We start from the raw sequence: 27,947 nt of genomic DNA, 5'->3' as shown, positions 1-27,947 counted from the left end.
TAATGTAGGATGATAATCGATTGTAGCCTTGATAAACTTAAGATTATAAATTTGAAACGATTCACTATAAATCATACGTCGCATGCCATATGAACACACGATGATTATGTAAATAATGAAATATAATCATTACATAAATATAAATCGACTCCTCCGATCGCGATATACTTAAGTATCTCGATCAAAATTAATCTCTCGAGAAGCACCTGCTACCATCGATCGATACGCTCGAACTTTACGAGTAGATTCTGGCACGTGTGTGTCTTTACTAAAGGAACTCGTGATTCCGTTATACGTAGAAATCCTGGGACGAACGAGAAGGTAGGTGCACGCGTCAAGGATGCGCGCGTGGCGACGACGCCGCGACGCGGCGGCGCGGCGGATGTTCGCGCGCTAGCTGTACGTGAGCTTAACGCGTGTGGAGAAGAGAACTAGGCGCGACGATACACGCGGCGGTGAGTGACCTATGGCTCCTCTTGTCCCTGCCCTCCGCGAATATATTGCGCGTCAATGTACTTGACTCACGTACGAATATCGTGCAATGGTGCGTGTATACCTCATCACGCTGGACGCACCTTATCGATATACACCACGTGCGATAGATCTTTATCTTTTTCCTTTAAATATGTCGTGAGATGACACATAACTCCGGAAATTGATCGATTAATCTGTGAATGCCCGCGATCTCGAAAAACTTTCGTTGTCTCACATTTCTCTTTCGTCGCGAAATTCAATCGCAGATTCGAAATTAAGGACGAACTCGCCAATCAAATAAAAAATTAGGTTACTGTTATAAAATGGTGAAATAATGGCTGAAGATTAGTTGTTATATGTAAACAAGATTTTGCATCACGTTTCCTAATACGAGTAAATGAACGAGTTATTAATCCAGAAACAACATTGATATGATATTAAATTAAACTAAAATAATTGAATATCAATTATGAATTACAAACACAGAAGTCTGCTCTACAAATACAAATCTGCATTGGATAAATGTTACAATTGCGGAAAATGTTGATAGAAAAATACAAAAATAGATATCTGCGAAAGTAGTATGCGGAACTAGCATGGATCTAGGGTGATAATCCTCACAATTTTGCTTTTTGTCGTACATATCGGTTTAACGGTGAATCCTTAGGCGAGATTATGAGGAAGCAAAGTTGCGGTTCACAATGTCATTAGTATGGCGAGATAATAATGGATTTTCCTCGTAGAGATCGTTCTAACAGAGTGTACGTTTATTACGCAGCGACTGCGCTGCTTAGGGTATGACCGAAGAGGCGAACGAACCCAACTAGAAAGAAGGAAGAAACGAAGCAAAGATCGCGTTAATGATTTCTGTCGTCATTACGTGTAATCGATATAATCTCGCACGTCGGACAAACGTATACGAAGAGAGTCTGCGTGATGTCTGAGAAGTTCGACGGCGTTTTATTGCTCGGAGCCGCATAATGTGGAAGTTATTATTCTTATCGCACACATAATCATTTAGACGGTACAATCACAAAGCTATTTGCTTCGCCTATATATTTCTTAATTAATCTGGAGCTCGCAATGAGAGTTTGATTATCTTGTTCCTTAAAGCTTCCATTTTCGAAATTTGATATACAAAAGATTATATTCGATGCAATGATTAGATGTTCCATTAAACATGGAGTGAATTCCGCCGATTTCTTTTTAATTCATCTATTTTTCAAAAGGAATACAATACATGCCACGCGGGATATGGGGAGGAGGACGACGGGGAATGGGGGAAGGAGAACGAAATAGGGGGAGAGAGAGCTGGCTGCCGAGTTGGCGCGCAAATAGGTCGGGGGCAATGACCAGCTCGGCAATGCTGAACTGAAAATTTATTGAGGACGCTGTCGCCGACTCTCGGACATTGCGCAAGTGCGCAAGTACAGTCCGCATCGGACACGTCGCCCGCGCTCATTAATCGTAATTGAATCCCGGAGAAAAGCAAGAGCGCGCGTTTCTGATGCGAGAGGCCTTTCCGCGACAAGTCGTCGCCACGTAAACTACTTTCGATTTTCACTATCTCCGAAAACTTTCTAATTCAGTGGCAGAAATATTGCAGGCGGACGATAGACAGCAAAAGTATTACCACATATGATCGATGCGGTGCCAAACGCAAGAAACTTTCTATAGTAGAAAGGAGATAGAATCGAGTTAGAATACGGAAGCAGCAGTTATAACCGCACCCCCGTTTTATGTAAATCGATTTACCGAATCTGGCTTGAGAAGAGATAAGTGTTCGATACATCAAATGCATTATAAAACGTACGATCTTTTATTTTATAATTATAATTTAAAAATAGTCGTAATTGCTAAATGCTTCGAGCGTTACTTTCTGTTTGCCATTTTATAAAAGTAGGTGTCGCAAAAACAAGCGAGATAGACGAAGAGAGGTACGATCGAAAATAATCGAGCAGGTTTCGCAAGACGACGCGGTCCAACGCGTAAAGCAAGGCCATCGGGTCGTAGGCATGGCCTGGTTGCGCCTGTTGCTGACACGAGGAGTACAAACCACTGTTTACCGTGGAGTTAACAGAATGCCAGAGGAGAGGCGTTCTCCGACCGCCGCCGCCGTCTCTACTGACGTAAGCAGTGCTAAGTTATTCGTGTTAGGTGCGTAATAGCCGAGAGACAAAAAGAAATCTGATGTAAGAGATGATTTCTGATATTCTAAAACAATTTAATATTTTCAATGTTTGTTAACCATCCTCTATAATTATAGGTTCAATTTTTCTTAACGTTGATCCTAATAAACTGTTGATTTGATAAAACGAATTGACTTTTTCTAATTTCTTCTTTATATTATATATATCTAATCTAGAAAAAAGTTGCATCATTTTTATTGATATGCGTGGAATAACATAATATAATAGAACAGTTATCGCGCGCAAGAATGGTTAACAGTTAGCAGTAATGTTGAACCACGTTGGTGGATCAAGCGTTTAGATTGATTTGCACATTGACATTACGTCGCCATCGATACGTGGAGTAGAACAAGCACCGTCTAACGTGTGAAAGTAAGAGCCGACAGCGTCGGTGTACCGCGGCCTTGATTCGGCCGGGGTTATCGGCCGACATCCAGGACGACCGAGGTCCGATTGCCCAATACCATGCTGGACATGCTTGATTGTAAAAACGATCGCCTCACTTGCGAGACGACGCGATAAAATTTCGCTCTTATCTAAAGACGTTTCAAATTTCATCGAACTTTCGTCTCAGCAGTTTAATCGCTATTAAGAAATATATTGAGTAAATATAAAATTGTTGAAATATATATCACTGTATTGCATTCTTGTAAAAAAGAAACAATTATAAAATAAATTATAGCAATAAAAAATAACTTGTTGAGAAGTTGTTAATATATCTGTTTCATGGTTTCAATCATCGATATATAATACATTAGTATCTGTACAACTTTGCTTCTCAAATGATTAGCTTATATATTCATATCTAATTAATATAATTACATAGACTATAAATACGAGAAATATTTTTGCCTAAGAAAAGATTTACCAGATTTAATAACCATTAAAAATAATATTTGCAAAATATGACGAAATGCGACTCATTAATGTGTACTTACGATTAATGTGTACTTGATGATTGACTAATCGTTTGCGTTAAACCGCCAGAACCATTCAGCTTTACGAGAGAGGCGCTTAAGAAGTTCGGTAATATATTTATATAAGCCGATGAAAAAGGTGTCACACGTGCGGATGAAGCTCGGCAAAGTATAATATGAGGAGCTGCGAGTTGTGACGCAACTCCGAAGGTGGATCGATGAAGTGTCAACAAGTGCGAGAGGATCTTCAAGTGATCAAGGAGGGAGAGATCGAAGACGAGAAAGAAGAAATGTCGCCGCGAGCGCGAGGTCAGAGCTGCAGCTTTCTCCAAGTGGCAGAGGTAGCGAGCGATCGAGAGTAAAAGCTGTCAAGGGGAGAGAGAAAGAGAAGCGAGCGGGAGGCGAGTCACATGGCTGAGAAGAGAGACAACGTCAGAGAGAAAGGTGAAAGCACTCTCACCTCGACTCGCGCCGCTCGTAGAGAATCTTTGGATTTTTATCATCTAGGGCGTCTAACAAAAGGAATGAAAACGCGCTTTTATGCGCATTTTAACGCGGTTAATGAAGCTTCAATGATACCGATAAGATTGCTGAAACGGCCACTGCAATTTTTTTCAACGATAATACTGAATCAATATGCGGGCGTAGACCTCACTCTCAGTCAGCATAGCCATAGAACAACGGCCATGAGCCTTTGCGAGCGATTGCGAAACTCGCGACGACTGGTACACTCTCGCATCTATTATTGCCAGACGGTTTTTTTCTCTCGGCGTACTCAGGGACATAGCGAGCATAATTTTGCATCGAGATTAGATGTCTGATCTCGCACTTGCCGCGAGAGTGGACACTGGCCTGATAAAAATGCGATTATTAACACAAAGTAGTGCTTGTTAGCTTTGCGAACGATTTATGGAATTTTGATGCATCCTTGAAACGAGAAAGTCTGATGTGTGATAAAAGGAGAAGAGGCAGAGAGCTCATTTAGATAACACTCGATTGTAGAGGTCTCTAATAAATAAGCGAAATGAGCATCTAGGAAGCTGTTCAGAGTCATTGGATTTTTTAAAAATAATTTTTCTAAGATCTGAGTGTATTTAGAAAGGAAAGCAAGTTGTATCGAATTAAATCTTAGGATATCAATAGATAATAGTAAAAAATATATTTTTTCTTATACGTAAGCGTAAATAAAAACGTATTTTACAGAAAAATGTATTTTTCCTGCTTCTGCGAATTAAAAAGATAATAACGACGATAGTTTGAACGATACAACTGCCATCGCGCGGTACACAGTGTAAGTTAATCGTCAGGTGCATGTAAGGTTCGCGGTCGACAGATGGCAGGCCCGCGTCCGTGCAAGCCCGCGAACAATGTCAATGTCAACGAGCACGTGAGCTCCCCTTGAGGTAAAATCGATACGACTCAGTGTCAAAGCTTTTCCCGGAGCAAGTTGCAATATTCTAAATGCGTTCAATTGAAAAGTGGTATATAATCTTTCGTACGGAGAAGTGCACTGACGGATGTTTCAAACATAAGCTAAACTGTATAATCATAATGGAATGACAGAATTAATTTTGATACGCTCACAATTAATGCGATTAACGATAAAGAATTCATTTAACCGGCCAATATCTTTTTTCGCAATATTTTTTATTATAATAGTATATCAAACATCAACGCTCCAATATCAATAAAAATATGTTTAAAAGCAAATAATCCATTTAATTATGTAAATTGTGTAAAATGTGTAAATAAACAGTGAAAACTTATAGAAGCTTAAAACATCCTTCAACGTTACAATAGCTTGACTTATAACTGAAAAAAATATATGATTCGCAAATCAAGAAATGTCTTTAGTACGTATATTACATCATATGGAACACAAGAATCATTAGACTAGTCCAATCCTACATCAGTCTACGACCGATCCTGCGCGGAACAGCAATATTGAGCAACTCTTCCTTCCAAAGAAATGACCTCGTCGTCATACAAGAAATTGTAATAAGAGGAGTAGTAAAATAATTATAAATAGTAAAATAATAAAATTTTCTATGATATTGATAAATAGAAGAGATACAAGATGCCGGCGGAATCGACAAGATGGGACGACGCTACATACGTTTCCACTACATATTTTCACGTTTGCTCGAAAGATCTCATCTGTTTGGATTACGAACGTGTGATATCGTATAAGAAAAGCCGGTACATTAATTGGACACCTTATGATGAATAAAGGACGAACCTTTGACGCGTTGATGACGTCTCTCAGTTTTCTGCGTCTCGGTGATTACAATAGCGGTCGTCTCGATGATCACGATCGGATCCAGGCTGTTGTATCTGATGATCGGTCCGCGAACAGTCGTGTTCTCACTCGCGTCATCGCGCATCATGATTGTTGACATACCCGCTCTGATAACGAGTTAAAACAGTGCTCCACCACGACGGAAAGTTAATGCGTACTCGAGGGTTGATATGACCATGAATGTTGCGGCAGGGTGAAACGCGGGATGAACGCGGAGCTTTTTGCGCAGGCGTCGGTGTGCCCACGCTATTTAGGGGAAGCTTAACTGGACGCGGATATGTGCATTTAATTCCTTTTGAAAATTGTAGAATTAATGGAATAAGTGCAGAATAAAGGATGCATATGCTGGCTCGAATAAAATTAAAATTGAGTTACTCCCTTATATACGATATAGAATTTTTCATCTCATGTTACAAGAATACTTGTAATTAATAACTCAATGACAATGAGATTACAACATAGATAGATTCTAGCGATTCTTTTACTTTTCGCAATCTTTACATTCCGCAAATTGCCGATGCACATTTATAACGTTTACGAGTGATATAAACCCTGCGAGAAATAGCAGCGGCGAAGGATAAAAATAGAATAGAAGGCTATAAGCGGAAATCATCAATAACTAACAACAGACTGTTAGTATTAAACATACGAACAATAGCGATGTTAATCGATACGATCATCTAAGATAATACAGTTATTAATAAATATTAATGAAAGGGCAGCGTCTTAAAGAAAAGAGTGCCATTAAATGTCATTTAATTTTGTTATAGTCAATTATTATTATGTGATACATATAATAGTATCACGAGTTTGTCAATCGAAATCGATTTATACAAAACGATAAAAGTATAATATTAATTGATACAATCGTATGAACATGTGACGAAACCTGTACGTATTATCGAAAGATAATAATCGATTTATAAGTTCTTATTAAGTTATGTCGATTTCATACGCAGGTGATACTTCGTATCTCTCGCCATTATCACAAACTTGTATGACCGTATACCGCCATCGCAAGTGGGACACTCCCCCGACACTGATCAACTAAAAATAGATATCACATGCAGAAATGCGTTCATCTATAGGTATTGCGTAAGGGTTTAAGCTTGACGTCAATATATCGCGCAAGTCAGCGTTCTAATTATTTGCTACATTCACCGACCTTTCGCTACATCTATTCAAGTCACTGCTTTAAATAATTTTTCTCCTGTATAATTTTTTTTTATTCTTGATATGTCGCTATTGCGACATATCAAGTCAAACGTCTGTGTAACATATGATGTTTGATTGCAATAAAACTCATACATCAATAAAATTCGGTTTAAATCGGAACATCAAAAAAATACCATTGTAGAACAAAACTAGTAATGTAATATAGTTATTCGGGACTAAATTTATTTGAATTCTCATCCGAAGTATCCTGCTCCCTAGATATCATTTTATCCTTATTTAATATTTAGTGAATAAGAATAAAATGATACCTAGATGGCACTCTGATGGGAATCTGAATATAGCCTAGAATGGTCAAATATTGCAACTCTTTAAAATGTTCAAAGCAAGTTGTAACAATACAAAATCTGGACTATTGTAATCTAATAAAACTAGTCTAGGTTAAAAACTCGTAAAACCTATCGTCTATAGAACTATTTTCTTTGTATCCGATGTCACATTTTAGATACGGAAACATGTTACTTTGATAGGCTGAGAAAAAAAAGTAAAATCGCATATGTTTTCGAAAAATAGTCGGAATAAATTTTTCTCTCTTTCCTTTTTTAATATAGGCTATTATGGACCATAACATTATCTCGATTGTTTTATCGATACCGACTCGCGAGATGTGAATTCTCTGTCGTACCGACTTTTCCTCGGAGATTCGCGAAAGGCAGTGGCGCCTTCGCACGGATCGGACGCGAACTATACCGTGATTATGTATGTCAGGTCCTTTCATGCGTGTGCGTAGCAGCTATATCGCACACTCGCGCACTTTGTATAGGATGATTCAAAATTCTCGGTAGAAGCGTTATCTTGTTTTCCATTTTTTGTTTATCAGTCATTATTCGATGAAGTTACACATAAAATTAAATTTTCCTATTAAAGTCCTTGAATTTATTATACTCCGCATGTATTCTTAATATGCATCACCGGAACAAAGTACAGAAAGGGTTATATATTGGCCCAGGCAAGATATTACTCTCAATCCTTTCGAAGAAAAAGTTTTCAAATAGCACACTTTAGCCACAGGATATTTTAGAAATGTTCTTAAAACACGTTCCGGATGTTTTTAAAGTATTTTTTTGTGATCTGTGCTGCATGGCTAGTATTCAAAACAAATTAACCTTGTTTTTTTAATCCTTGTCACGGTTTATCTTTATTTTCGGTTAATTTTGCATTTTTTATTTATGATATTTTGCAAAGTATCTCCTGCAGCGTTTCTAATTCATTGATAGTATTATTTTTTGTTGGTAGTTTTTACGACCGACCATTTCGAAATATCGATTTCTGAAATCATCTGATACAATTAATCCTTGTACGAATACTCGTCAGATATATTACGTAAAAAACATATGTAACGAAAGCATTACGTAAAAAGAATTGTTCGGAAAGAACATGCAACTTTCGGAATTGCAACATTAGCATCATAAGTTAACAATTTTAATAAATCTCAGTATAATCCTCATTAAATCAGATTACGTTCATGAAAATTGCGCGTAGAAGTTTCTTCGTTTTATTTTTTCCTGAACTTATAGACAGTAAATGTTCGCGTGATTGAGATCGCATTTTACAGTTTCAAGGATATAATTTTGCTGCTGGCATATCCTTTTTTGAAACAATCTGTAGCGAGAACGGATAGAATCGCGAGCGCGCGCATGTAGTGTACTACCTTGGAGCACCTACTACACCTATCTACGAGGTCGTTGACCGTGCGCGAAGGAAAGTGGGACGGTGCGAACGCTACTGAACGGCTAATGTGCGAAGGCCTTGAGAGATCACTGACGCATGCCTCCACATACAGACAGACGCGCGTAACATAAACGGATCCTCTCTCTCGCTTTCTCTCTCTCTCTCTCTCCCTTTCTCTCTTTTCTCCCGTCTCTCTTTTTCTCTTTATTTATCTATCCATCTATCTTTCTACGTAATCTCCGTTTATGAAACAGCTTTTTGCTGACAAAATTTGCCTCTTACTGTCGATAGTCGATATCTTTAGAGATTGCAGCGAAATGAGATTGATTTTAACGTAAAAATAACTTTACGTTATGAAAATTTTGCTGTTGCTTGATATGTTCACGTCTGCCATGAATATATAATAACAGTTATATTAAGCATTAAATAATACCCAAACGATGAAGTGAGTTATATTTCTTTTTATATTGAAAATTAATCAAAAGAATTCATAAAACATATGTATCACGAAAGACTTTGAGAAATGTATGAAAATGATCCAAAACAGTGTATAATAGTGATATCAATCGGCTATTCCCAGAAAGTGAAAGCAAGCGATCGTAATATGGGCCTTATGGTTACATGACTCCTCTAGCTACATGCCGATAAAACTAAAATTCCTGCGCTTTGTCAAATGACATTCATGATGTCTTGTGCTCTTTAAGTGTCACCACTCTCGATGGAAAAACAATATTTTCACAACAAAAACGATTTCAGCTTTGACTGATGAAAAAAGTAAAAAATTTTGTATCTTTGCATACATCGAAAATAATTCTTTTTATTTTTAAATCTTTATATCTTTTATATATGAAGTTGTAGAAAGTTTCTGACAATATATATGTACGCAAAAGGAAAACATCGATTTTCGATGACTTATTCGCAACAACATTAATAAGAATGAAATGTGCAAAATTCACTGTTAACGTTCGAGATATCAGTCCGCGTTGCCCGTTTCCGGCCTCCCGTTCTCCCGCGGAAATACCACCACGGATCCCGGGGTTGGTCGGGGTATCGGGTCGTTGGGGCAACGATCTCACCACGATTCCTAACCCGGTCAACCGCGACATGGATTCGACGCACCAACCTCCACCTATCCCCGATTATGTGTTGCCGTAACATCGATTGCTCGCAGAATACTCAAAATTATCCAACGGATGAATATAGAAATTACAACAATAAATTGTGACTATTTATTTGCGAAATATACATATATATTTCTCATAGAGGATAATAATAAGTATTTAACGAATTTTATGCGAACATCCTATTATTCTATCAGTTTGCGCGGAACGGCATGAATAAATAACGTATCTTTTTCTCGTATTGCATAAACTTGTGCATACTTGGATAATTAAAAAATTTCTAACTGAAAAGAAGTATGACAGTTCTGGAGCAACTTGCATATTATCGTGCACCTATCTTTTATATCGATCGTATCACTTTATCGGCAGGCGGCGACATTATGCAACGATTATTATCATATTTATAACTTGCCCAATAGTTGCAATTTGTGTGATTAGCGCCGTGTAAGAAACAAACGGGTATGTAAATTGATACGCCGATATAATGACCGATTTGTACGTGAAGTTCGTCGCGGATCGGCGATCTTGCGTCCTTCGAAGCCGGAATCCGCGTCAAGTGGTTCATCGACATCTAACGAGGATAATCGCTCTGCATGCACACCTTCGACGTTCACGCTGCCTCTCGATCGTGATTCAATATTTTTTCCCTTCTAAGCTGAATGCGCTCTCGATGGATACTCGAAGGAGTGATTAAGTGTTTACTTGTCACGGTTAACCGTCGCGTCGTGCGATGCATTTTATTAGCCACAGATATGATAATCACTTACAATGTAGAGAAACGTGCATGTTAAAGAGCATAGAAACTAGGTATGGCGCGATAAATGCGATTAGTATATTATTAGACGAAGAGTAAACGCAATTTAGTGAAAGTTGCAATCGAAATCAAATCTTGAGATTTGTAACTTTCTCTATGAGAAACGTACGTTATTTTACTGACAGCTTAATGTAACTTTTTATGCACGTTGAACAATTAATAATAGTATATGAAAAACACTTAATTGATTTTCTCATAGTGACGCACGGTTCGCTAATTCTGATATTGTTATCAATCAAATCAATGCGGGTCAGGCGTGTTGCAATACATGTGATATCTTTCAGATCGATAATGACTAAAGGATAATGATAAAGACGAGCCAGTAAAAATCTAGATATAGAATACAAACTACTCGTTCTAAAGAAAATTACGAGAGATCTAGAAAATAAAGACTAAAGGTATTCATGATCCGTTCTTATTTGAAGACCGTTTTAAATAATGTCTTAAGATACGGTTCTCTGATTGGTTAATGATATATTAATACTGTCCTTATAAGACAGTCATAAATATAAGAATCGTTTATGAATACTGGTTTACGAGGCCTATTTTACAGAACAGGCTTCTAAGATGGATATTTGCCGTTTGTTGTGAGAGAGAAAGAGAGAGAGAGAGAGAGAGAGAGAGAGAGAGAGAGAGAGAGAGAGAGAGAGAGAGAGTGGGTGTGTGTGCACGCGCGTGTGTGAAAAATATGATTTAGATTTTCCTTTTTATGAAAATTTAAAAAATATTGCAAAGACGGAATTTTTTTGTTATTTATGATCCTTTCTTTCACAACAATAGAAAAAAAAACCTTCAAGTAACCTTATTTTTTCTTGAAAGAACTATTATAGATAGAGAACATCAGTCCAGTATATGTGGTAGGTACCTCTAAAAAAAAAAGGTTACTCAAAAAAGTCTGAATTCCTAACGGGAATTTCTAAGCTATTGATGAATTTTTTGCATATCTATGGTTAAAAAATGTTTCATTTCTACTTTTATAGTGAAAAAATAAGCATTGCAAATGATTCCACAATTTTATCCTCTTTTTATATTTGTCTCTTTTTCTGTTGATATTGCGAAAAAAAAACACTTCTAAAAAATCATTTCTAAGTCACAATTGGTCACATTTTTTATCTAACAGTAACAAAGGGAAAAAAAATCCGGCGAATAAAGTGATGTAAAATATGCTCTAGACAGTTGTCATCTTAGGAAAAATATAATATATGTGGGATACAAGATAACGCAACACTCAGATATTTCCGACAAAGCATACCCATGATGCTGTGTGTTCGATTTGCGCGGCATTCCGGTCCAACAATCTAGTCATCGATATATCTATATATGTTATGATTTTTTTACGGCTAATAGCAGCATCTTTTTTTTCATCAATCTTTTAAATAAGTTTCAGTTTATAAAATTGAATTCTAGTAGACTCAGTCTAGTATTCTTTTGATAGCTCCTGAACCAGTGACCAGCCGGACACCTATTATTAGACACGTACTTAACAGTTGATTCATTAACGTATTTTTGACAACCTGTACCTCTCGTTTATTCAAATAAATAATATGATGTGCCATTATCTTACATCTTACATATATTATATTTACATCTTACATATATTATATTTATTTATCCGTTTCATTGTAATTATAATTATAATTAATCATAACGATTAAAGAAATTATTTAAAAAATGCAATTAAATTATTTAATTTTAAAGAGAAATGAATTATTTATATTTATATTTAATTATATATATTTAAGATTAACAAAATTACGCATTATTGGGTAATATAGTCTATATATGTATAAGGGTGTAACTAAAATAACGCCCACTAATCATACAGTGCTATTCCTAATAAAAAACTAAGTCGAAAAGTCCGCTATCATTTTGCAATTTTCGCAATAGTTAATGAGATATTAATTTCTAAATATTGACGAATAAACAAATAAAATCGATGTATAAGACAATTTTGAAATATCTTTTCGTGTTCTTTGTGAAATATTTTGAAGATTTTTCTTAAAGAACTCTTAAAGATATCTTAAAGCTGTCTTATACGATTTTAGACATTTTGCTCATTGGGTAACTAAAACAAATATTGCAAAAATTGCAAAATAGTAGAAGACTTTTCATCTCAATTTTTTTTTATTAGAAATAGCTATATGATTAGTGGGCGTTATTTCGGTTACACCCTGTATAATCATGGACTAAGTATATCACATGTTTCACATGTACTCAACCGAGATTGATTGACATTTTCACATATACTCAACCGAAATTAATTAACGAAAGATAGATGACTAGAAGTAAATCTCAAATATCATCATTGTTGTTATAGTAACATGAGATATTTTCGCTTTCAGCAGAAGGAAAAGAATTAAGTCTCGATGTAAGCGATATAACGGTAGCTTCGTTCTCCACCAAGCAGGGTGGAATGACCTCGATAGCACAAATTATCCCGCCAAACGTAGATGGCCCGTGTATATCCATGTCGAGTGGTCCCGCGAAAATAGCAGAACTATGGAACCCGTCTCCGAGAGATTGCGTGTCCTGGAGGGGATATGATTATATCGGGTGGGAGAAACCAAAGGAAGGGCGTATCGAGAGAAAGGGGGGTGGGAGAGAAAGAGAAAGACAGATCTGCTGGCCTAGTTAGGGTGAGTGCCACCCTCGGCGGTCAATGACCTCGCGACCTCGACGCTCGCGAATCTCCCTCTTGCTTTTCGAGGTAGACATACGTATGATAATTCGCCAAAGAAATGTATAATAATATATGTTATTTAAAAGAATTTATCTGCGAGGAAATTGCATGGAATTTACTTATTAATATATGTCCTCTCCTCATAATTATATATTTATACTTAACAGATAATTATTATAATTATAGTACTTTAATTTTTAAAGTTAATAAGTAATATCTATCGTATTTTTCACTATCGCTCCCTTATATTTTGAGAAAAATCTCACGAGATCAAATCGTATGACATAACCATTTGAAACAGACATTTTGTAACAGACAGAAGTACTTTGCATTAAGCTCGTAACAAGAAGAGTGGAATTAGTGAGTTTTTGAAGGGATGAGTGTGAGCTATAGCATGGAGGAGGGGTGCATAAGTTGGGGTGGATATAATATCTGTAGCATAGGACGACAGGTTGGTAGAAATACTATACTTAGCAGGAGGGAGGGATGAACGATACCGGGACTGGTTGGTGGGTCAGAGTTCATTGGCCTCGAGGTTACCGGCCCTCCCTTCACCCCCACGACCTTTTCCCCACACCACCTAAGCTCCGAGGGTTGGGACGCGTGAGTAATCGCTCAGTTTGAATTTCCGTGAAATACTTTAGATCGTAAATGGTTATTCGTTTCACTTCTCGCTGATCTAATCGAACGAAATAAATGAAGTGTATAGTTACGTTGGAAACACACACGAGGTGTTGAAAGATGGTGAAATGACACACACGAGACTTTCAATCAATTCGCAACAAAAATCAAACAAGATATTTTGTTGCAACATAATAAAAAATATAACATGTTAGAAATTTACTCTTCTTTTTCTTAGTACGAATCTCAAACGAGACGGTTCACCAGAAAGAAAGTAAGAGTGGTCTGGCTAGGAAGTTAAGGCAACGGCGAAGGTGGCTCGTCCGGATGCCAATGAAAGGGAAATACGCGTACGAGAAATAAGATGATTCCCTTTCTCTTCTCTTCTATTTCATTCTTTGTCATACATTTTTCGCTAGTTTTTGTTTACTCGCGCCTGTTGATACTCCACTGTATTCTATATAAAACGTATCACGTGACAAAAAATCGACATCAAAAAGTCACGTAATTATTTTTAATTGATCAACTATTAGAATTCCTAATTTAGAAATATTGTCAACTTCTCTTATTGAAAGAGAAACCTATCTTGTTTTAAAACATTAAACGAACGGTGTTCGTTTTATTTATTATTAGTTTTTGAGATTTGTGAGACTACTAGAAAGCAAGTTTTCTGTTCTAATGGATTGATGTTATCTGTATCGAGCCTCTTGACAAAAGCGTTGATATTTACTGCGACTAGTCAAACTGGGTTGTCGGTTGCTCAAAGTATCATTTCCCACTCCATGTGCTAATACAGAACGAGCGCGTCTTATGAGCATTCGCATTACGTGGGGTGATCAAGAAAAATTGTCATTTTTGCCAGTGGTTCGGCGAACTCGAGCGAACGTGCGTTTACTCGATAAGGGTTCCGAGCTCGCGGGCGATAAGAGTGCCGACATGATTTGAGGTTGTTCACCTCGGCAGCAGGAGGGAGTGAGAGAAAGGCAATATGGAGGAGGGAGCGAGAGGAGGGGGAAGAGACAGAGAGAGACAGAAAGCTAAAAAGAGAAAGAGAGAGAAAGAAGGAAAGAAAAAGATACGTGTGCATGTATGTAGAAAGAGGATGAGCGAGATCGTACTCTTATCGGGCTTCTCGTCAGTTTGGCGTAGGGACGTTGCGAGATTAGAACGACCCCGAGAGAGCAGCTCGGAGAGTCGACGAACCGGCCTCTGATTGGGCGATGTCGAGTCAACGCTCCGCTTAGAGGGTGTAGGGTGGGAGTAGAGGGGAGGGAGAAGGTGGACTGGGAGAGGACACCGTGCATCAATCGAGGTCACTGGGGACCGGGAGGAGGCCAGGCCATTGCCCGCGTGTCTTGCTTTTGAGGTTAGCCAACAGTCGCACAAGCGCAATTAGAAAATATCCAGCCAAGGATATACGATTTTATTATTACGACATAGGCTTTCTTTCGTCAAATGTAGATGTCGATCTCTTCTTTTTTTGTAGAATCTAAACACACTGATAACACTTTGATTCGCGAAATAGCTATAATAATGTTGATTTAGAGACACGGATTCTGAAATACTTTTCATCCAAAAATATTAAAGTTCAGAATTCGATAATAAATTGAAAATTAAGCTGTACATATTATTAAGCGTCAAAATACATAGAATTCAAATATGACTTTATATGGAAAAATGGAAAAATGTTTAGGGTTGGGTAGCGCATATATTTTTCGGATATAAACTATTTCATGTTTTAAATACAACGCACGTAGCGCGTACATCTAGTAGTCTGCAGTCATTGCAATTAACGGTCCATCCCGTACACGCGTCGCATACGGTAGGTCAGTGCTCCGGAGATGATAATAATGATGCACCAAGCGGCGAGAGGATGACCACTCGCGACATACGAAGAAACGGTGAAAGCATTCTAGCAGCGAGAGTGATCACGGTCCAGCGAAGCAGCTAGCTGGTACTTTCTCCATGTATAGTGAAGACAGTCGGGAGGAGCGCCGAGGAGCGAGGATGAGAAAGGAGGGATGGAGAGAGAGAGAAAAAGAGAGAGAGAAAAAGAGAGAGGGAGAAAAGAGAGATTGTGGCGAGAGGGATTCGTGAGTAGGTAGTTTACCGTCGTAATTCACTATCGTGTACGGTTACGTAACGAAGCCCACGCCGATGAGAATTCCCAGCCGATGATAGGCCAATGGTGGCGCGTACGTTAGTACGTATATACGTACGTCACCAAAGTACCATCGCCGCCTTCACATCGCCGTGTACTCGCTCTCTCGCAAAGTTACGCGTCACGCATGCCTCTCTTGTGTGTATGCGTATGTACGAGCGGTTCGGCCAATCTTCGACGCGTCGACGAGACATAGTCGGCTGTGTTGGTGACCTTCGCTAGTGGATGTAGGTGGGGAAGCTTAGTCGTCGAATAGCTAAACCGGAGTGGGAGAGCTACCGGGTAGTGGGGCAGGTGGGGAGACCCAGTTGGAGTTCGTTGAACCGGCCCGACGGCGATTGGCCACATGAGTCGCGGAGTTCACCAACGGCTCTACTTGGCGAACGGTGAGACAGGGCGAGGGACGGAGGGTCGGACTGCTCGGTTAATTTCATCTTGCCCCAGTTACGGGGCAGGCAGGGTGAACGAACTAGCCTCGCGCCAAGGCCCCGTCGACCCACTTTCCTGTCGGTGTTGAGAGAGAGAACGAAATGGTAGATCGCGAGCGCGCGATTTGCCAAGAGGAGGAGAAGCGAGACAGAATGAGAGAAATAAATGGTAGGAAGACCACGGAGAGAGAAAGAGAGAAAAGCGAGAGGAGGAAACGCCCGCACGTATGTATGCGTGAAAGAGGGTGGGAGACTCTAGAGAGGTTCTCGCACTATCTAGGCTAGTGCCGACACCGAGAACAAGAGGCGTATGTGTGTATGTGTATGTGTGTATGTGTGTATGTGTGTATGTGTGTATGTGTGTGTGTGCGCGTGTGCGTGCGTGTATGTATTATGTGTATGGGTATAGTCAGGTAGGGAAGGGGAAAAACGAGAGAAGAGGGAGATAGAAAGAGATGGAGAAAAATTGCCGGAGCGCCGAGTGGAAGGCCGCCGACCGAGGGCAACGAACTCGGCCTCGTCCCGGGCCCCGCGACCTACATTCTTGCCCGCGCTGGAAAGTGAAAACGCCTCTTTCTCCATTCCTTCCTATATGAATAGCGATCTGTGTGTTACGTTAGGAATGTTTCCGCGAGTCCGTTAGGTGCACTAGCGGTTAAAGCCTACGAACAACACATATAATATACCGTGTTGGAGCATCGCCCGGGGGCGAACTCTCCCTTTCGTTGGGTCTATCACTTACCGGCCAAGACGCATCCCAGGAGATTCTCGCTGTCCTGTGGACCGGTCCCGCGATAACAATTTCGCATTGATTGCTCCTTGTCATTCTCGTGGGATTCGCCCGATGGTGAGAGAATGTCCGACGCCGAGGGTTGTTGCTCCTCCGTCGCGGTACCGCGTGGTTTGACCTTCTGCACAGTCATCGCCCAGCACCGGAAAAAGTCGCGTGTTGCACCCTTGATGATCGCGCTATATCTCCCCGACGCGCGTCTCCCGCTGACGCATCCACCCGAACGTAAACAACGAACAGTTGAAGAACATGCCACGCCGCGGGGACATGCGAGACTGTCCCGTTCTCACTGACAGCGATCCTGGCAAGTCAATTCTCACTTAACGAACCCGTAACGGTATAGCCACGCACTTGTCCGACGATCTTTACGATCACCGCTTAATCGGTGATTGTGATCCGGAAATCGGAGATTCGATCACTGTCCCTTTCTCGATGACACCGTTCCTCATCGAACGATACACCAGTTTGCGTCGCGTTGTTATGTTGTTGCTGTCGGCGCGACCGCGTGGCTGTACCTGCAAATCGGCGCTGATCTGCGCTCGTGGTTCGTTGATTAGTTGGTGTGCTGTGTGTGCCGTGCGATGCAGTACGCGAGTGAGTTCTTCGCAGCGTGGTGTGCCACCGCACCGTGGCGCCTGCGCACCGAGCCGCCGAAGATCACCGAAGTGCCACCGCCGCGCGTCCACCCTGTGCGCTCGATCACCCGCTCTCAAGAATTAAGCTTTTGCTACGATCCAGATTTGAATTGCGATTTTAAAAAATCAGACAATTCATTCTTAGACCAGATGAGTCATTTTCGTCTCCGTGCAATTTTTTTATTTTCAAAAGTTACCAAATATATTTTTATACCTACTTAAAGTGTGAAAAAAAGAAAAGAAAAAAAGATAATATCGTAAATTTTGTAGATATATAGATATTCTCAGACGATATTTCTTGAAGATTCATTAACAATTAATTTTCAATTTTTATATATTATTGTATTTGTATATTTATTTCGTAATTTGCTAAATTTATGATTTATACATTTATTGAAGGATTAGATTGAGTAATTCCAACATGATTCATAATCTTTAATATATTTTAATTAATCGTAATAATTGTTTGAAGGAATATTATGCACTTTCAAGGATTCATTTGTAACACGCAGATATTGATGCACATTGTTCTCAGAGCAACAGGACGTAGTCAAAGTCAATCTTATCCAGTTAAGATCAAACTTGTACGATTGTATCCTCGGAACAGAACCGCTTTATTCTTACAGCCAATTGGCACGGTTGACCCGTCATTAGGATCAAGGATCTTAACCAGCAAACACTTGACCTAGGTTTTATTATGCTTTGACGATTCACCAAACTGCATTGTCCACTTAACGATATAACGGAAACTTGTTTCAAACTTCACTAACGAGATTAGAAAACGATTGAATTCTTCAATCAGTTAGTTTGTCATACATGACTCTTCGGGATTCATAGGTGTTTTTGTAAAATAATACATTTGTATGCGTCTACATTTAAGTTAACTTCGAAGATTTGAAAATTGACATTAATTTAAAAATTGAATTATAATCGACTATATTTATTTAAATATAAGTAATTGTGCAGATTATTGTTTCGCCCTAGAAAAAATATACATTTTTTCCCTCAAAAATTGAAATCTATTTAAATCTCCAATTTAAAAATACGTCAAAGAGTTGATCTTGTTACGGCCCTGGATGTGGTATACAATCGGGGAATATAGTATGTTCCCCTGCCAAGTTGTCGTTGACTCACCAACACTTAGAGAGTGAAAGCCGTTTAAACCCTTGCATACGGATACGCGTGCGTGTGCGCGCGGCATGAACACGTGGGTTACATCTACGGAAAACACAAGTTGGATCATAGGTAAGTGGTGGGACCAAAGCGGACAACGGTGCACGAATGCCAGCGTAATCTAAGCACAGTTGAGGCATAACCTATCCCAACTATGGCCTGAAAATATGTATAATTACATAGTGTTTTGGAATATATAGTTGATATCTTCGATAGACGAACTTGCGCTTTTAAATCATAATAATTTATAAAAATCATACAAACATTATTACATCAATAAATCGAGAAGTAAAATTCTTCATGTTTAAAGCAGAGTTTACAAATTATTTCAAAAGTTATTGAATTGATCATCCCGTGCTTAATTAGAAATTCATTTGTCCTAATCATTGAGATTATATTATGCAAAATCACTTTAGATTTTTTTCTTGTTTCTCGATTTTTTGGAAAAGTTATTTAACAACATACAAAGTTGTAAAGATTTAGTCATGAACTAAATACATTCGTAAATTTTCATCGTATATAATTAAAAGCGCTATAATTATAATTAACAAACACATAATTCATAATACATTAAAAAATTCATAATCCATTAAATAATTCATAATAATAAAAAATGATTAACATTCAATGTCATGATGCAATTACGAAAACTATTCAAAAGGTCTATTCTCTAGTAGACTCACACGAATATCATTATTTAGCATGACAATGTCTCGAAAAGAAAACTTTCTTCTGTGCACTTAATCGAATACAAATACAAAGCTTTGAGTATTAAATAATAAAATATAATAAAACATAATAAAATATAATAAAATATATATATATAATAAAGAGAGTATATATATATAAAAAGAAATCCTGCAAGATTCCAGTTTATTTAACTGAATTCATCTTAAGCGTGGTCCGCATATCAATGACAGGAGACGATTTTATTGCATTCTCATGCAGGCCTACTTGCATGCAGACAATGGACAGGCTGAGATATGCAGTCGGTCAGAATAGATGTCTATGTCAGCTGCCTAGCGGACTTCGCGTGGGACACTTTCCGCGTTGCAATAACTGCCCACCATTCGTAAGAAATTTTTCAGGTGCAGTTTGCACCGTTTGATTCGCGCGCAAGATAATGTCCTAGAAGTAAACCTGTAATTACGAAACTCACAGTTCCACACCCACGTGCGATGCTTATTGAGAAAGTGCATAGATGTTTGAATCTCGCGTCGATTACTGATTTAAAATTAGCTTCCTTTCTATTTCTATTCATTTTACGAAGTCCCGAACAAACAAACCGGATACCATGACGGACACTTTTATCATTTCTATCACCCACAATTTGTCCCACGCCATGTATTTGCAATGTGTATTGCGGAGGCATGTGTACTGTGAGCACGGCTTGTACTTTTTCGAGAACGAACGAGAAATAGATAAACACATAATTTTTTAATTTAGATGCGTGTATATTTGTATCTCTAAACGAGTAAATTATAATCAAACAAAGTGGATATCAATAAACATATAAATGCAAATATTTTCTACACGAAAAAAAATGCGCGAAATAGTAAAACTAAATATTCAAATTCTTTTTTACATTATCCAAATTTTTTCGTAGAATCTTTTTTACATGCCACACTGTAAGTTCTGGGAAATCTCAAATAAGAAATAGGAACGTTGAATCGTCAATTGTTTAATTAACAGCTAATATCTGGCACAGAATGTGGGTAATTAGAACTCATACTTCTTTCACAATGTAACTATAAGAGTGTAGGCTACCGAGGTAGGTTGACTGGAACGATTAGGTCGGGAAAGTCTATCCTACATCCAAATTTGGAAACGAGGCAAGATTATGCATGTTGACGAACATTTTTGTATGGATTTCGTGCGATAAACGATCTTTTGGCAATAATAAGCTTCAATCGTACTCATAAACATAATTCACCCAATTTAAACATTAATTTTCATATACGAACACAACATTCTTTTTTTACATAAATAAAACATATTTACTGTCTAAAAGGAATCCATATAAATAGGTAATATATCTATAGCTGTCCGTAAACTATCTCATAATTCTTATGTTCTTCAGCGAGTATTTCTATCACTTTTCCCTTCTTTTTCTTCATGATCAACATTGTTCGGCCTACAATTTTCTATTGCACAATCAACGCCATTCTCAATCAACAATACGACATATACAAACGTATGAGCACACGCAAATACATAGCCGACTGGATGTAGTAACAGTAACGTAAACAATAGTTTAACCAAGTAAGCGAAGCTCTCTGAATCTGCAGACGTTAGGAAAAGCTGACCAATGCACATTCCACCATTGATGTGTTAGTCTATCACATCTGCGTGCACAGTGACAAAAATGTAACATTCATGAAATTGCGGGTTTACAAATTGAATCTATTTGATTCTTACATGCGATATTTTCAATTTGCTCTAATTTAATTAAAGAAGAATGCTTTCGTTAATTAAAATGTCCATTAAATCTTACAATATCAATTTAACGTTATAAATAAAATACAAATATATAAACAATATTAAACAGAACACAATATGAAAAGAGTAATGCCTATAAGGACCTCTGACACTGGTTGTTCATAAGTATTTTACTTATATCTATCAAGATATGAACGTTTCGACAATAAGTTTAAGTCATTTTCAATACAAAATTATGCAAAGAATGTTAATTACATAAAAATCATCTCATAAATGAGTTGCAAAATTTGTCATTGAATACAAATTTCGTAAAAAGGCTCCTGTTGTCGCACGTATAATAGTGTGGTGCCAAAAAAGTGAATTACATTAATCCAATAAAGAAACCTTGTCGAATTTGAAACAACTATATGACATATTTGAAATTCAATGTCATGCCGCAATAAAAATGTTAATTCATATGTCGAGCCATCCAAATCATTCGTTTGTTAACCGTAAGTCGTATAAGTTTATACAACAAGAAATTTATAATTTTCATCTTTAATAATAAGTGTGTGCGAGGATACATATGTATTTTATACTAGACATGGTTCGATATATTAACATTTTTATTACGTCGTGACATTGAATTTCAAATATGTCACATCAATTGTTAAATTCGACGAGATATCTTCACCGGACATTATTATAATTCATTTTTTTGACGTCTTTAACGTCACATTATGTGTGCGACAGGAACCCCTTTTTACGAAACATGATGTATTCAATGTCTAATTTTGCGACTCATTTATGAGATGATTTTTTAAGATGTAATTAACGTTCTCTGAATAATTTTGTATCAAAAAATGACTTAAACTTATGACCGAAATGTTTATATTTTAATATAATAAAAATAAAAAGCACACGAACAGTCATGCAGGTGCTCTTTTTATATTGTTTTATACATACAGGACTTATTTGTTGATTCTATTTTTTAATATTAAACAAAATATTAAATTAAATATTAAATAAATATATGTTAAAAGGGTTTTTAAGCCCTTTTAATTTATTGTGTAAATATACAATAAATATGAAATAAATATCCTAAACGGTCGAGCTGAATCTTTAGTGCTTAAATAATAAATTTTCTTTTTGTAAAAATAATCAATTTCACAAAAGAGGTGATTCCACAATTGTCCCATATAATTGTCCCAACAATTTAAAAAATAAGTACATGATATTGCGTTTAAATTCTATATTGTACTTGATTGGACTTCTATTGAAATTCCATTCACTTTTAAATGGCGCGCATTCCTGAGCTTCAAATAGATCGAGCGTGGCATAAGCTTGTTACATGGTCAAACGACTTTTGTTGCCGCACGCGAAAAGACGGTGATAGAATTCAGAGAACCGGCCTTACCGAGCGCACCAGGAGAAAACAGAAGAGGCGAAGAAATTCTTAGAGAGATAGATAGATAGGATATGTCTCGCCTGAACTAGGCCGAAAGTGCAGAAAGCCAGACGTCGTAACTTCTCTACGTAATGCGTTAGCAGGCATTACGTTATACCAGACGTTACGCTACCGGATAGTCGCCAGTCAGATAAAGTTCCTTCACCCTGGCTGTCAACGGCGCACTGCCGTGCTGTCGTAAGTGCGTTTTCACCGCCTCGCAACGATCCGTGCCGTGCCGCGCCGTTTATCGATCGATCGAACCACGGATTTATGCGACTGTCGAAACGCTGTACCAGCACTACCAGCTAGTTTCGGTTGCACGACGGTAGTAGCACTATCATTATGCCTGCCAATCTGTTCCGCTGATAAAAAGCGGCTGTCTTAGGTGGCCCGGATGATGTAGTAATGCTGTTAATTGTGATACAGACGAAGATAAGATACATTTTGCGAAAGCGTTCCAATCGAACTACTCGACTATAAACTGATACAATGAATTAACAGAATACAAGTTGAACATTCCTTCGAGAATATTATTTATGAGATTACCACTACAAAATACTACAAAAATATCGTCGAGAGAATCATTTTACAGCATCGAAAAACAACTGTAATTCGTCTTGATTTTTTATCTCTAATAAAATTTCACATAACACTTTCATTTGATATGTACGTATCATTATTATTTTCTGCTGTACACAAATCAAATTTCTATTCTAGTTTTCTAGTTGCGCATTGTTATTTCATTCTTGTTATTTCGTTGTTTGTTACTCCATAAATGTATTTTTCATTTTATCTTCGGGTCCGCTTCGGTCATTTAATCCTGGCTATTAATATCAGAGCGCAGTGTTGTCATTAAGAAGTGAATAGTAATGCGACATTATTACCTCGTAATACTTATAACGTTACACTTAATTTCAAACGCGTGGAGTCCTTTCACTGCGCACATAACGGTCTTCACGCGTTGCAATCATCACGCACACGCCTGCGCAAGAATAATAGCTATTTAAACCTACTCTAGAATTGCTAAAGCAAAAGATATATAATGTAAACTTCTCGAAAATGTGCCATTCTTTTGAAAAGATGGCAGAAAATACCTATTTATTAAAGCGCTTCTTAAAAACTCATAAATTTATTAATAATTAATTTAAAACTTTATCGAATAGGCAAAAATAAAATTTAATTTTAAATTATCACACATACGTAAAGATTTTAACAGAAAAGAAAAAAAATGTTTGCTGTTTAAAATATTAAATCCAGCTATCAAATTTGATATTTTTTTAATAAGTATGAGAGCGTCGATGAAAATGTAGCGATACGCTAATGATTTCGTCAACCCTATTAGTCGCCGTATTTATACTCGCGTGCAGTGTCTTATATTAGATACGGTCAAAGTGCAACGTCCTCCGTTCTCCGTCGTCGAGGTCGATCGCGCCAGCCGAGAGCGCGGCGTTGGAATATTCAGAGGCGGGTCACAGTATATCTTTATTCAGTACGAGATACAATAAAATCTAAATATAAGGCACAAGGATTATATTATACAAAATATTTGTAATAAATTTAAGTATAATTGTGTGAAGGCCTCGAGAACGAGAAGTGAGTCAAGTGCACTTTTTTGCTATAATAGTCACTATCGATCAGTATAAGAAGTCTTAGAAGAAGTAACGTTTAACGCGGGGAAAGGCAATGCTAGTTCGTTAGATGTATTCTCGCAACAAATGTGCAGCCATATATCATCGAGCGTGTTAATTTCTACTGTCGAGAAGAGGGCATGAAAAAACTCTAAATCTAAGTGAAAAATTTCGCAATATAACTAAGTATCCGGCTAATCTTCAGAAGTCTCGCGAAACCTCGCCTCTGATCGGCGATCTTCGACTCGCGGGGGTGAATGTCCGCCCACTAGGACAAGCTGCATCGAAATTGCATACGCGGTTCATTCGTCACGGAACGCAGTCGTGCGCAGGTAAACATGATCTGCCCGAGCAATTGATCGCCCACCTCCTCTCGACGAGATTCACTCGTTGGGCCGGTGACCCTTTGCTATTTTTGCGCGCGCAGACTTTGCTAATATGGCACCGCTTGATTCCGTTAATATCCTGTTGCCTTTTATGCAGGATAGATATTAATGGAATCATGTAATGATTGATGCATGATATAGTCATCATCTCATTGATAGTTAAGCAGATATCTAAAACAAAACTTGCTGAAATTTATTTTTGGTAAATATAATTGTTAAAAAAAATGTAATATCGACCATATTTTCGATCCTTTTTTTGACTAAAAGTAATATTATTTGACAGTTTTTAAATTCATCACCGGAAATGCTAGAAAACAGATTTCAAGTATATGAACGTACGGAAAAAGCCTGTTCTGATAATACATTAGCGCTTGCGACACGTCATGACGGTCTGCCAAGGATTGTTGGAGCGGATTAAGGTATGCCGAGGACCATAAGCGTAACCCATTCGCTTGGTCGGCGTGCAAGCCGCCGCCTAACTCATCGATTTCACCATAGGCGATATTTCTCCATAGATCACGTATTAGATTGTAGTTAGCGATATTTTATCATAGATACACTATTAAAAATAAAATTGATATTTTACCTTTAACACTGTATCGGCATATTTATAACGGTTCATTTATTATTAACTTACAAATTGTTACGTATGACTTTTATATATATTCGATTCTGTACAAATATATTTTTCAATTATACAATTGTAAATATATATTTTCAATATTTTTTCTAGTCTGTGCATAATAATACATGAATATTACGCATAAATGTTTCATAACGTTAAAATTATGAAATAAAAATATTTTGCATTCCGTGTGTATAAATGCATTTGACGAGAATAAATATGAAACGAATGAGATTAAGCAAGACGGGTTTCGCTTGGACGAAGGAGTTAATCCGAGCGTTTATCCGTAGCGTATGTAGAGCATACTAGTGTAGTAGGAAAAAGGGACGGCTGGTTTCTGTATTGAAAATTGCTAAAGCGTTCATAAATCAAGTGCCGTATATGAGAATTGTGATTGCCAATCGCAAGAATTTGATTTGCATTTTATTCATCGATTGGGCGTGCTTAAAATCATGACTTTCAAAAGAGCACTATCTATAATGAAATGTAATTCGTTCGTGTTCAAGATATCATCCATCGTTAAAATTTTAATCAAGTTTATGAGAATAAAGGGAACTGTGTAATACACAGGGTGTACGTATTGAATCTCGTCTTGAAAGCGAAGTTGGAGAAAGGATACGATCGCTCGCAACAATTGCTTCGTGATTCGAAGAGTTCCCAAATGACAAATGGTTGCACTTTGTACAGCGCCACACCCGCTCAAGGGATTAAACTGACGCTAATGCGACCGATGTATAGTTTGAAGCGCGCGTGCATGGAGAATTCCAATAAATATATACTCGACGACGTCAGCTCTCCGGGAAAATTATACGTCAAGCATAAGTGACGCGTAAATTCTAGTGTAACCTCAGTAGGAAAAAAGATAGCTCAATTACGTTTCGTCACGATCTCCTTCCTCTCCCGCACATTGCACGTTCCAATAATAATTATTTGTTAAATAGGATAAGTGGAATTCTATCATCGCTTGCGTGCACTCGTTATAAAAATTAAAATTTTGCGAATTTCAATTTATAGGATTTCATGGTAACATAATCATCTCTACTATTAAATGTCTAATTATCACAACATATGTAATAAGATATATATATATATATAAAATAGCAAAAGATTCTAAGAATAATTAAATAGGAAAGAACGCATAGATGAGGATATATAATTAAGATATAATATTAATAATTAAGATATATAATTAAGATATAAGACGTATAATATCTATATTTGTTCTTTTCTTCGTCTAATATAATTTATAAATGAAGAGCAAAGAGCATAGATATGTCATTGATTTTATTCATGAATAATTTTAATCAGCAAACAGATTTTCTTATCTAATTCTTCTATCTTCTTAAATTTGTGAACAAACGCAACGATTGTTCGTATCCGTAAATGCAAACGCGGGCAGATCGCAGCGATCTTTGTTGAAGATTCTCCCAGGACAAGCATGCCCGCGCGCGAGCATCTGCAGTGAATGCATCTTTGCACTTGACGTACATGACACGCGATTCCGCGGTGGCACAGAGACGCCGAGAGTTCACGGCGGTACATTGTTCCACTGGCAGAAGGTTCTCTTCACCCTTCACCGCGGTCTTCCACGATCAAACGCTTCGTGCACGACGATTGTCTCCGCAAGGCAGGGCGATTCATTTTATTAAATACGGATGCGTACATGCAACATGGATCGTAATTAGGCGAAAAATTAATTTTTACTTAATTTTTCGAAATCGAAATTCTTTGCATGAATCTTGTAATGAAATTTTCAATGGTTCAAGTTCTCAGATTTATAGGATCTGTTTGCTTTTTCGAATACCTCAGAGTTTCTTAGTAAATCATAGAATTCAGAGCCTCTCGGGCTTTTTAGGGTTAGTAAAATCTTATATATATTTGGAAAAAATTCAAATTCAAGGATAACTACCTTTAACAAGAAAAAATATTTTTAAATCTCTTTGTGGTGAAGATAGTCGTTTCTCAGAGTACCTGGATGACCTAGAGCATATTATACATTAGATGATATATCGGATTTCCGAGGCTGCACTCGGCGGCCTCCCACGTTCTGGAGACGTAACCCAAGCTAGCCTAGAAACGGCTAGACGAAAAGCGTACTCGGCGCGGAGAGACCGAGGGTACGACCTCGGCGGGCCATCGGCCTGCACACGGTGACCTCCCTCGATCTAGGGCGCTGCAACCGTGCTCTGACGTCATCTTCGCTCACTCACTCAACCAGCCGAGTCAACCTGTGC

The 27,947-nt window shown here is 37.8% G+C and overlaps 1 protein-coding gene across 2 annotated transcripts in view; it reads right to left on the bottom strand.

Moving 5' to 3' along the window:
* Window positions 1-27,947, bottom strand: part of E75 (Ecdysone-induced protein 75B) — a 93,330-nt gene that overhangs the window by 35,549 nt on the left and 29,834 nt on the right. The window contains exon 1 of one of the 2 annotated variants that reach the window (XM_018462089.1): window positions 17,351-18,105. The exons of the other annotated variant lie outside the window; for it this stretch is intronic. Coding sequence (XP_018317591.1) covers window positions 17,351-17,531 — 181 coding nt within the window. The 5' untranslated portion in view covers window positions 17,532-18,105. Of the gene's footprint in view, window positions 1-17,350; window positions 18,106-27,947 lie in introns of those variants that run through there. 2 annotated transcript variants of the gene reach the window in all.

The sequence above is a fragment of the Mycetomoellerius zeteki genome, unplaced genomic scaffold (genome assembly GCF_001594055.1).
Source record: "Mycetomoellerius zeteki isolate Tzet28-1 unplaced genomic scaffold, Tzet1.0 scaffold135, whole genome shotgun sequence".
NCBI classification, from domain to species: Eukaryota; Metazoa; Arthropoda; class Insecta; order Hymenoptera; family Formicidae; genus Mycetomoellerius; species Mycetomoellerius zeteki.
Note: the sequence above shows the minus strand (reverse complement) of the source record. Positions and strands in the feature narration are given on the sequence as shown.